This window comes from Dendrobates tinctorius, unplaced genomic scaffold (assembly GCF_039654945.1).
Source record: "Dendrobates tinctorius isolate UK_male_01 unplaced genomic scaffold, ASM3965494v1 ptg000162l, whole genome shotgun sequence".
In the NCBI taxonomy this organism is placed as follows: Eukaryota; Metazoa; Chordata; class Amphibia; order Anura; family Dendrobatidae; genus Dendrobates; species Dendrobates tinctorius.
The window spans coordinates 64,912,308-64,925,127 of NW_027361829.1; the positions used below are offsets into that span (position 1 = coordinate 64,912,308).

Here is a 12,820-nt window from a genome sequence, read left to right on the forward strand (position 1 = left end):
ATATTCATGCGGCAGTCCTTCATGCCTCTTACATGACATAAGCACAATAGAGTGCAGCAGGCAGAGGGGATCATGTAGTCACTTCTCTGACACTTTTCCTACAAAAATGTATAGCAATCTGATCAGCTCCTATTGCTCGACAATTCTGCCTGCTGACCAGATAACGTTCCCCCATGGACATGCCCCTTTGAAGGGAACTTGTCATCTCCAAGATACTATCCCAAAATGTAGTAGGTGTAATATTTGCAATTACCTCCAATTACAACTGTAGTATAGTTCTTCTGATTTGCTGTGTTGCTTACCCAGTGTGCAGTGCATTGCAGTAACTTTTGGTATCCACGGTTACGAACACTAACTACGGTCATTATATGAGTGGTTGTAACCATGGAGATATGGCTAAGCTGCTGCAATGCGTACACATGGAGTAAGTGACATGGCTCATCAGAAGAACTATATTACAGTTCTAATTGGAGGTATTTGCTAATAATACACCTACTACAGGGATATGATCCTAAAGTTAGGAATACCTCTGTAATGAACAGTTGCCTTTTTTTGTTTTGTTTTGTTTTTTCCCCCTTAATTTCTATTCTTAACCCTGGTATGTTAGAATGTTGCTCATTTTTTTTCACTTGCTTTGTTTTTCATGTGTTTTCATGTAGGCTGCCATTGTAAGAATTATGAAGATGAGGAAGGTCCTTAAACACCAGCAGCTCCTTGGAGAAGTTTTGACCCAGTTGTCCTCAAGATTCAAACCACGTGTTCCTGTTATCAAAGTGAGTTGGGTGCAATGATCAGTTTCCCCTAGAAACACTGGGGGGTGTAATCCATGAGTGTGATTATGAGGAAGCTGAAATTATGACTGCTCTTTAGCTTACCTGATCTCTTGGATATCTGTGCCTTCTGCCATCTGGCAAGACCAACCTTTAGAAATCCATAGGGCTATGTTATTACTGCTGTTTGCAAAAATGGTATCTGTTGTGTTGTATGCATTACATACACAGTGAAGAAAAGCATGTCTATTAATCATCGAGCGCAGGTTTTTCATTCACTACCATTGCCTCAGATGTATAAATCCAGGCCCTAGCCGTGCAGTCCGCCTTTATAACCACGTGTGAAAGAACCAGGTTATTCTAGAATGCTCACTCCATTTCTATTCCTGTAATGAGCTGTAAGTGATATTGAAAAGCGGACGTGTTTAGGAAGCACATGTCTGACGTGTGTGCTGAGCGAGCATGCTGTGATAAGGTGTTATCCGAGTGACGGCGTGCTCAGATGACAGAAAAGCGGACGTGTTTAGGAAGCACATGTCTGACGTGTGTGCTGAGCGAGCGTGCTGTGATAAGGTGTTATCCGAGTGACGTCGGCGTGCTCAGATGACAGAAAAGCGGACGTGTTTAGGAAGCACATGTCTGACGTGTGTGCTGAGCGAGCGTGCTGTGATAAGATGTTATCCGAGTGACGTCGGCATGCTCAGATGACAGAAAAGCGGACGTGTTTAGGAAGCACATGTCTGACGTGTGTGCTGAGCGAGCGTGCTGTGATAAGATGTTATCCGAGTGACGTCGGCGTGCTCAGATGACAGAAAAGCGGACGTGTTTAGGAAGCACGTGTCTGACGTGTGTGCTGAGCGAGCGTGCTGTGATAAGGTGTTATCCGAGTGACGTCGGCGTGCTCAGATGATAGAAAAGCGGACGTGTTTAGGAAGCACATGTCTGACGTGTGTGCTGAGCGAGCGTGCTGTGATAAGGTGTTATCCGAGTGACGTCGGCGTGCTCAGATGATAGAAAAGCGGACGTGTTTAGGAAGCACATGTCTGACGTGTGTGCTGAGCGAGCGTGCTGTGATAAGGTGTTATCCGAGTGACGTCGGCGTGCTCAGATGACAGAAAAGCGGACGTGTTTAGGAAGCACGTGTCTGACGTGTGTGCTGAGCGAGCGTGCTGTGATAAGGTGTTATCCGAGTGACGTCGGCGTGCTCAGATGATAGAAAAGCGGACGTGTTTAGGAAGCACATGTCTGACGTGTGTGCTGAGCGAGCGTGCTGTGATAAGGTGTTATCCGAGTGACGTCGGCGTGCTCAGATGATAGAAAAGCGGACGTGTTTAGGAAGCACATGTCTGACGTGTGTGCTGAGCGAGCGTGCTGTTATAAGGTGTTATCCGAGTGACGTCGGCGTGCTCAGATGACAGAAAAGCGGACGTGTTTAGGAAGCACATGTCTGACGTGTGTGCTGAGCGAGCGTGCTGTGATAAGGTGTTATCAGAGTGACGTCGGCGTGCTCAGATGACAGAAAAGCGGACGTGTTTAGGAAGCACATGTCTGACGTGTGTGCTGAGCGAGCGTGCTGTGATAAGATGTTATCCGAGTGACGTCGGCGTGCTCAGATGACAGAAAAGCGGACGTGTTTAGGAAGCACATGTCTGACGTGTGTGCTGAGCGAGCGTGCTGTGATAAGGTGTTATCCGAGTGACGTCGGCGTGCTCAGATGACAGAAAAGCGGACGTGTTTAGGAAGCACATGTCTGACGTGTGTGCTGAGCGAGCGTGCTGTGATAAGGTGTTATCCGAGTGACGTCGGCGTGCTCAGATGACAGAAAAGCGGACGTGTTTAGGAAGCACGTGTCTGACGTGTGTGCTGAGCGAGCGTGCTGTGATAAGGTGTTATCGGAGTGACGTCGGCGTGCTCAGATGACAGAAAAGCGGACGTGTTTAGGAAGCACGTGTCTGACGTGTGTGCTGAGCGAGCGTGCTGTGATAAGGTGTTATCGGAGTGACGTCGGCGTGCTCAGATGACAGAAAAGCGGACGTGTTTAGGAAGCACATGTCTGACGTGTGTGCTGAGCGAGCGTGCTGTGATAAGGTGTTATCGGAGTGACGTCGACGTGCTCAGATGACAGAAAAGCGGACGTGTTTAGGAAGCACATGTCTGACATGTGTGCTGAGCGAGCATGCTGTGATAAGGTGTTATCCGAGTGACGTCGGCGTGCTCAGATGACATGTTTGAGTCCCCGCGGCTGCATGATTCGCGGCTGTTAATCAACCGCAACACTTGGGGATCGCCTGTGTGATCGTATTCGGCCCACATAAAGTTGGATGCATAAAATGTATTCTGACACGTGTGCCTCGAAGTAAACATTGCTCATCGTGCGATAATAGCGTATATATTGAAGATCAGCTCAGCCAACGACCACCTATTAAGAATCCATAGGAAAAAATAAAATTGTGTGATTCGCTATGTCAGACTTTTTGCAGTTGGCACTCCAGCAGTGTTACCCAACGGGGAATTCTCACTCGTTTACTAAAACACAGTTCTGTAGATTGTAGCCTTTAACCCCTTCGCAATCTTTGATGTACGTGTACATCGGTAGTCGTGTCCCTGCCTTTAATGCAGGGTCGCACACCGGGCCCACATTGTTCCCCACACATGACTGATTTAATCAGCTATCATGTGCCGTTAACACATCAACCACAACTGTTAACCCCTACACCCCTATTTGTCATAGGTCGCCTCCCTCTGTTTGATGTGGGGTCTGGCACTGAGCCCGTATGTTTTCAGGCACATGACAGCTGATCATTTGCCCCTAACAGCTGCATGTAGCATCACGATCCACTCGCGGCTGTTATCGGGTTAAATGCCACTGTCAATCTCTGACAGCGAAATATAACATAACATGATCGCGACATGTCAGATGATCACAGAGATGGATTGGCATGACAACCCCGGGGTCTGCAGGAGACCTCCATGGTTGTCATGGCCAATCTGCTATGAGCACTGCCCTGTGGTCGGCATTCATAGCAGATGAGCATTTCTGCTACTTTTCCTTGTAGTTTCTGGCCCATCTGAAGTGATGTCTTTGCGTCACCTGTAGCTCCTGCGTGGTGGCAACCTGTTGCAAGTTGTAGCCCACTGATCTACTACAGTTGTTAACAACAGAAAAAAATACAGGGAAAACGGAATGCCTCACCGTGTCAATGTGCCTGGTAGCCTTGAATTTGCCAGCAGTGATCCAAAAAATTCCGTCTGATCGTCGGATCACAATGAGAGGAAAAAAAAGTTGTGGGATCACACAGCTGAATAATAAAAAAAACAATTCTTCTTTATTTCACACCATCTTAAAAACGTGTAGATATATCCACAATTGGATCAAAACAGTAAGGGCTGATAGCCAGAAACGCGTAAGAATGTGACTCTGTTTTTACCCATTTGTGGATATACCTACACGTTTTTATGATGGTGTGAAATAAAGAATTGTTTTTTATTATTCAGCTGTGTGATACCACAACATTTTTTTCCTCCTACAATTGTTAACAGTATATGTGATCTGAGGACAAGGATGTAGTTAGAGGTATTCCCATCTCCCAAGATCATATCCCAAAATGTAGTAGGTGTAATTCTAATAGTCACAAATGCCTTTAGTTAGAAAAGTAGTATAGTTCTTCTGATTAGCTATGTCACTTACCCCATGTGCAGTAACTTGGTATCCATGGTTACGACCACTCATAGTGACGTCAGGCTTAGTGGTCGCAACCATGGATACCTAAGCTACTGGAATACCCTGCACATGGGGTTAAGCAACTTAGCTTATCAGCAGAACTATACTACATTTGTAATTGGAGGTGTTTTCTAATATTAGTATCTTGGAGATGGGAATACCCCTTTTTAAGTGTTGTGGGCCAATGCAGCACATAGCCAGACTGGCTTATCTGGCATTTGCTAGATGGTCAGCGAGGCCCTCTACCTTCAACTTGGAAATCCAGACTCATGAAACTAGTTGTAAAACCCACTGGCTGATCACTGAAGAGAATGATCCAAAATACAAAGTAGACACCGCGCTGTGATATACTGTCATCTGTACACACTACCATGGCAGTGCCACCTTGTGGAGATAAAGATATGTTGCTGTGCTGCATCTATTTGTGGTTTCAAAGATGCCCAGAAATGTATAGAATGTTGGTAACTTTGTAAATTTTAGCTTCTGACTATTTTTTTTTTTTTTCCCCAGAAATGTATTGACATCCTAATAGAGAAGGAGTATCTAGAGCGTGTGGATGGAGAAAAGGACACCTACAGTTATCTGGCTTGAATGAAAAGAAAATTTTATACATATATTTAGAAATTGCCTGTTTGGTTAAATGTCATTGTGTGACACTCTGCAGATGTGTGATGGAAAGAATGGTGACGCAGGAACTTCATAGGAGCTGATATGCTGCCACCTGGTCCAACACTTTTTAATCACACCGGAATCAAAAAAGGATGCCCAAACGCCAGCCTCGGGACTGACACCGTTTCAAGCATGTAAATATGAATATATGGACACCAGTGCGCTTTAATTTAAGAACTGAGGGTAGCCTGTACCCAAACAGAACGGATGTTTGCATGCTACCACTCCTATCTTTTTAAATCAGTACATCTTGGCTGTACGAGCAACAATGTCAATGGAACTAAGCTCTAGTTATATTGGCAGCACAATGAGTATGAATGGACCTAATGTAATCTGCTATGAAAACCATTTGTATAGTGTGTTTAATTTTTTTTTATGTGTGTATGAATAAAACCGATGAAATACACCCAATCTCTGTCAGTTTTGGTTGGACTGACGAGACTGGGTATCATTTTTTTTTTTTTTTTTTTTTTTTTTTTTTTTTTAAGTTGTCTAATAAGGGCTGAGAATTTTTCCTTCAAGAGAGAGACCACCTTCATCAGCCAAGCCAGCCCCCTTCTCCATCATGGCTGAGTCAGAGGAGACAGGCTTACATAATGAACAGAGCAAAACAGCCGGTGCCCATATACAGGTCACCTACCCAGGGATGGGCAAGAAGTGCAAATGTGGAAATAAAGGTGCTGGGAGCTAAGGACACTAGGGACAGGTGTACAGTTCTGGGACTCCCAACGCTGACGTACATGGACAGCATTTTGTGCTAAGGGGTTAAATTGCAGATGGGGCTTGAGCGGCTTTCATTCCACACATGGTAGATACTGGTGTCATTTGTGAGCTGATCGCCGATCCTTGCTGATAACCGTTTAAATACTGTCACGCGATTGGCCGGACACGCACTGGCTCCCCCGCAGCCCCTCACTATTGCATCAATGGATCCCACCAATGGGTTACCATATTATAAAAGAGAAAATCTAAAACTTTGAATCACATCCTTTCTATATTAAAGATTAATGTAAAAAAAATATACAGGATGATTATAAAAAGATTCATCTGGTTTTGCATTGAAATTACTGCAAAGATATAAATTTCACCCTTTTGTAATAATGTATCAAAAGGTCACATCTCAGAGTTTGTACTGTAATTCGCGCATGCACACTCGCTTGTGACTCAGCAGGTGGCAGGGCGGCATCAGATCCCAAAATGGCGACTATGCAAGAGAAAGCGTTTTGTAGTATGAGAAGTGTAAATCAGATGTCCCGATGGGACAGTGTGATCTTTGGGGTACGTTGGACATTGATTACGTACTGACTTTGCCAGTAACACTGGATGAGCTCCGGGACCGCATTGCTGCCCCTCTAATGACCATCAGGGACATGCTGCAGTGTGCTTGGGTCAAACTGGATTACCACATGGATGTGTCGTGTGACAAGGAGGACAAAGAACATTTGTAAACATGATGTGTTAAACTTGGAGCGTGTGTTCCATATCACGGATATCACTTACAGTGAACTAACAATGATGGACTGGTACAGAGGGAAGAGGATCCTGCCCTTGGGGTCTTATCTTACAAAACCCATACGGTAAAAATGATGAAGAGAAAAAAACATCAAATGCCAGAATTGTGGCTTTTCGGTCACCCCCTCTAGAATGCAGTAAAAAAAAAACCCTCAAAATGTCAGTGGGTACAGAAAGTATTCAGACCCCTTCAAATTTTTCACTCTTTGTTTAACGGAACTGGAGAGGATCTGCAAGAAACAATAGCAGAGGATCCCCAAATCCAGGAGTGAAAAACTTCTTGCATGATTCCCAAGAAGCCTCATGGCTGTACTAGCTCAAAAGGGTGCTTCTACTCAATACTGAGCAAAGGGTCTGAATACTTATGACCATGTGATATTCCAGTTTTTCCTTTTTAATGAATTTGTAAAAATTTCTACTTTATTTTCAGTCAAGAATGGGTGCAGAGTGTACATTAATGAGAAAAAATGAACTTTTTTGAATTTACCAAATGGCTGCAATGAAAAAGTTAAAAATTGAAAGGGTCTGAATACTTTTCGTACCCACTGTATGTACTCAGAATTAGCATCACTAAAATAATCAGCTTCAGATTAGAGAAGACACACTTTTTTTTTTCCCAAAAAATTGGGAGGATAATGGGTGCAACTTGTGTGGTTAGTCTTATTACCTGAATCTAGCTTACTGGAGGAAGGGGGGCAGCTGTGGTGGAGCATGGGCACAGGAGGCAGGGTCGCTGCTGCGAGGCCGACAGCAGTGGCAGGAGAGGGGGCAATGCTGCGGGCCCCGTGCTGGGAGAATAAGGTGTCCCGGCGCTGAGAGGCTGCTGGCCCTGGTCTTTCATAAAATGTTGGCGGTGAGTGGAGTCCCCATCTCATTGATTTCCCTGCGGTGGGCTTTGGAAAGATTGGCAGCAGGCAGAGGCGATGCATGCGCAGCTTGATTGAGATCTTGGGAGTTGCACCACCATTTTATTTAAAACCATTTTTTTTTCCTATTTTCCTCCCCAAAATTTGGCTGCGTCTTTTGGTCCGGTGCATCTTGTAGTCCACAAAATACTGTATTCAACAACAAAAAAAATTTGACTTTTTTTTTTTTTCTCACCACTTCCTCCAATACCAAACCAGATCTTCACGTAGTTGTGCACCTAGAGAATCATGTTTCCAGGTCCTTTTGATCACAAAATGAATGCCATAAAAACAAAATGCAAAAACCATGGTGAAATTCCATTTTTTTTTTTTTTTTTTCTACCATTTTATCCAACTTGCAAATTTTTTCCTTTTTCTCAGTATTTTGTAAAGTAAAATGAATGGTGTCATTCAAAAAAACTATAGCTGAGGAGATATGCAGGTGGAATAATTGAAACTCAGACTTGGGAAGCAGTGTATGGAATTACAAACCCCAGCAAAAATGGCGAAATCTTAACACTAGGAGGGCATTCATCGAGCAGATACAGAAATCCCAGTTATTACGTTGTTTTTGCTTCCTTTCAAGACTGTTCTGAATTCTTTGAGCTATTGACTTCACCAGTAATAAACCATATTCTGTGTCAGTAGTTAACAGATGAGCAAATCAGGATGGAACGTTTATTTTTTTTCAATTTTTCTTCCAATTTTTTTAATGATGAGATCTGACCTGTCCGCAGACTTGACTTCCTTGCCTTTCCTGAAGAAAAGCTTTGTATGGAGTTTACCAGGACAAAATAAGTATTCAAATCAAATGCAGGTACTCGGTGATGGAAAATGGGTAGGTGCCCTGTACTGTCTGGCAATGCCGCAGGGGCAATGAGTGCCTGTTTTTGGTTTGAACAGTCATTTTGTGCTGTCAAACTCCCACCGGATGCATTAGTAATCAAGAGTTAGTGAGCAGCCATCCGCAGTTCTGACTTCCTCTTGATTACGTATACATCTGAAGGAGGTCACTGTGATGCCACCACTGATTGGGTGCAGGGTTCATGGGTCATAACCGCACGTGAGCGCCAACACCACCGGAACGGTGCCGTATGAGTGTTTTAATTTTCACAAGGGCCAACCTTCAGACTGAGAAGTTGACAACCCCTTTAAGGCAGATTCCACCTGAAAAAGCATTAAAAAAAAAAAAGAAAAAAGGTTGACTACATAGACAACAGATGCTTCAAGAAAAACTTTTCCCTTTTCATAAACTGTGTACACGCCAGAGTCTGTCATGTGCACATGCCGTTATCTCCTTTAGGTGTTTAGTGACGGGCTTTTGTTTACCTTTTCTACTTGTAAAAGTCCCATTTAATTCTGCTGATTTATTAATACTGTCTGACCCAGAGACCCAATATAACTAGATGGGGCATTCTGCAGGTTTGCCCAATGTAATACAATGACACGTGCAGTGGTTTTGCCATATTCTAGATGGCTTACGTTACACAACTTAAATTATAGTCACGTCTTCTGTGATGTATGTGCACCCAACTCCTACGAGGCAGGCAAACTGGCTGCGTTTTTCAGGAGGAAAATGCTTCAGGAAACTGCAGCGTTTTTTTCATTTTTGGGGTTGTTTCCATAGGACTAATTCAATATTTTAGGAGTTTTTTTTCCCCCCTTAAGTGCTTCTGCATCATTTTGGGGCTTTTTTTTTTTTTTTTTTTTAAATCCATTCTACAATGCTGTAACTGATATCTTTCATGCAATTCCCCCCCCCAAAAAAAGTTCTACTTACCGTATATGATTGCCTTGTAATGTTTTTATTTCCTGTTCTGTCCAGATGTCACTGTATCCCAGAATTCCAAGTGGAGGAAGTTCACCAACCACAATATTGGGACACCCAAGTGATGGGTGTCTCAATATGGAAACTGCTGCTGGTACCAACCTATTGTGCGGTACCACCAGCAGAACACTCTCACACCACACACACAGCCTCTTGCGTGGTACCACCAGCGGCGCACTGCACCTGCGCGAATTCCACGCAGTGAATCATTCGGCTGATTCCGCCGGCAGATGCACGACATGTCTACAGGCAGAGGATGCCAGTTACAGGGGTTTTCCTACAAACAAAAGTTCATTTTAAAAATTGTCTGTGTCTGACCGTGTATAGAGCATACCACATCTCCTGGACAGGGGAGAAAGCGAAAGACAATACTGACATTACAGCAGGGGATCACAGAGGATTCATTTTGTGAGGTAAAACATTTCACTGACTGTTTTTAAACAATATTTTACCTCACAAAATGTATCCTCTGCGATCTCCTGCTGTAATGTCAGTATTGGTCTTTTGCTTCCTCCCCTGCCCAGGAGCTGTTGTATGTTCTCTGTACATGGTCAGACACAGGGGTGAGAGACAGCTCAAATTTCAATTTACACTGACTATTTTTATGTTTCATTGTTCTCAACGCATTCCACTATGTAATGAATAAAGATTTGTAACTGGAATATTTCCTTCAAACTCTGCATTCAAGCTACAGTACACTCTGAAGACAGTGACGCAAGCATCATATGGGCATGTTTCTCTTACTATGGTGCTAGACCTATTTACTGCATACCAGAGATCATGGACCAGTTTGTATATATTAAAATACTTGAAGAGGATATGCTCTTGATATGGATGTTTCAACAAGACAACGACCCTAAACACACCAGTATACTAGTAAAAGATTGGTTCCAGTCCAACAAAATTGAAGTTATGGAGTTTCCAGCCCAATCCCTGGACCTTAATCCAATAGAACACTTGTGGGGTGACATTAAAAATGCTGTTTCTGAGGCATATCCAACAAATGCCAAATTGTGGAATGTAGTCCAAGCATTCTGGGCTAGAATATCAGGTGACAGGTTCCAGAAGGTGGTTGACTATGCAACATAGATGTGAAGTAGTTCTAAAAAAAAAAAAAAAAGACTGGGTATACAACTAAATATTAGGTTAGTGATTCACAGGTATGCTAAATCATCATAAAAAAGTACATATTGTGAGTTTGTAAAGACAAATGCAGACACTTTTTTTTTTTTATAACAGTCCTATGGTCATTTTTTTTGTTATTTTCTTTAAAGTAGTTAAAACATACATTTCTCCATGTTTTGAATTAGAAAACAGTGTGCAATTGTTCCCAATGCTGGAAATAAAAAAAACAGTATAAAGATTGATTAATTCATGTTTTTGAACACACTGCTTTTATTTTGAACACTACTGTACCATAAACGTCTTGTATGACTAATCCTTTAATTTTTATTGTGGCACTTGAGTGGTCCAATAGGACAATGCGGCCCTGTGACCAAAAAAGGTTGCGTACCTGATATCCAGGCTAAATGGAAACCATGGACACTTAAGAAATATAATGAGGCTTTCCAAGCAGATAAGCTAAATGTAAAGTAAATTTTGCCTACTTTTTAATAAATTACAAGTTGTACTATCTAAACTAATGGAATTGTAACTTGTCAAACTGGTTATGTGGTAATCGCACATTTCACAATAAGCAAGTAGACTTAGGCTACCGTTACACCTAGCGACTCACCAGCGATCCCGACCAGCGATATGACGCGGTCAGGATCGCTGGTGAATCGCTAGGTGGTCGCTAGTGAGCTGCCACTCAGGCAGATCTCACCAGCGACATCGCTGGGGACGGGGATCGCTACTTACCTGTCAGACGCGGCGATCCTGCGTCCTCCCGCCCGGCTCCGTGGACGACGAGGAATGGTCCAGGAGCTTCTCGCGCGATCAGCGATAACCAGCGGGGGAGCCGGTCGGAGGTAAGTATCACATGCAGCGATATCGCTAGTAATATCGCTGTAACGTCACAAAATCGGTGACTTTACAGCGATATTGCTAGCAATATCGCAGTGTGTAACGGGGGCTTTACCATATGCAGTGACTGATTACTAATGATTAGTGATGAGCGAATGTGCTGGGATAAGGTGTTATCCGAGCATGTTCGGGTGCTAACCGAGTGTCTTCAGCGTGCTCGTATATTATGTTCGAGTCTCCACGGCTGCATGTGTCACGACTGTTCGACAGCCGCAACACATGCAGGGATTACCTAACAAACAGGCATGTGTTGCGGCCGTGTAACAAACGAGGGGACTCCCAACATATTTTTCAAGCATACTGAAGACACTCGGTTAGCACACAAGCATGGTCTGATAACGCCTTATCCCAGCACGTTCGCTCATCACTACTTATGGTCTAAAACATTTTCAATATAGTTTCTTATGAATCTTTCTAGTAACCTAAAGTTGAAAGCAAATTCTCATATTTGTCAGGGTTTCTTTAAACATTTTTGGAGCATTAGGATGACAATAGACTTTCATGAGTCTATGGGTACCTTAGGTTTAGGAAGCACTTATGGGTACGGCACAGACAGTTTTTGGAACAGAGCTGCTGGTCAACAAAAGAGAAAAAAAAAAAAAAACAACTGCCTATTCTCTATGCTATTCATAACAGTTTGTTGAGAATATGTTTTTACCCCTGTAGGTTTTGAAAAAAAAAAAATGCCTGCAGGAAAAGAATAGCTTAGTTACTCACCGATAACGGTGCTTCTCGGAACCCATGACAGCACCATGGAGAGAGGGGATCCGCCCATCTGGGACAGCAACCTACAGATAAAAAGGGTGGTAAATCCCCTCCGCCTTCAGTTGGTTACAGAGCATCAGAGGGTCTCCAGGTTAGTTAACAACAAAAGTATATACATAACATAATATTGCTTATTATCAAGAAGCACCGTGCCTAAATGGAAACACTCTACGGACAGTAAAGCGTGCTCACCACACTCGTGAAGGGGGGAATAAGCGGGTGCTGTCATGGGTTCCGAGAAACACCGTTATCGGTGAGTAACTAAGCTATTCTCTCTCATCCATGACAGCACCACGGAGAGAATTATAGAGATTGGTAGATTAGGGAGGGACCACCGCCTGAAGGACCCTTCTCCCGAAGGTCAGGTCAGACATTGAAGCTAGCTCTAAATGATAGTGTCTGAAAAAAGGGAGACGGTGTTGGCCAGGTGGCCGCCTTACAGATCTGTTCTATCGATACCTTGGATCTTTCAGTCCCTGAGGTCGCTATTGCTCCTGTGGGATGAGCTCTCGACCCCTCCGGGATGGTATTCCCACTGGATGAATATGCCAGTCGCATCCATCTTGCCAGGGTACTCTTAGATGCTTTGAGTCCCCTCCGAGGTCCCTGGAAACACAGAGAGAGC

The 12,820-nt window shown here is 43.6% G+C and overlaps 1 protein-coding gene across 2 annotated transcripts in view; it reads left to right on the forward strand.

Annotated features, from left to right (window-relative positions):
- CUL1 (cullin 1) overlaps nt 1-5,566 on the forward strand; it is a 122,919-nt gene extending 117,353 nt beyond the window's left edge. For both annotated transcript variants that reach the window (XM_073550058.1, XM_073550057.1), the window contains exons 21-22: nt 660-773; nt 5,002-5,566. In XM_073550058.1, coding sequence (XP_073406159.1) covers nt 660-773; nt 5,002-5,082 — 195 coding nt within the window. In that variant the 3' untranslated portion in view covers nt 5,083-5,566. The remainder of the gene's footprint in view (nt 1-659; nt 774-5,001) is intronic.
- The last annotated feature ends 7,254 nt before the right edge of the window (nt 5,567-12,820 follow it).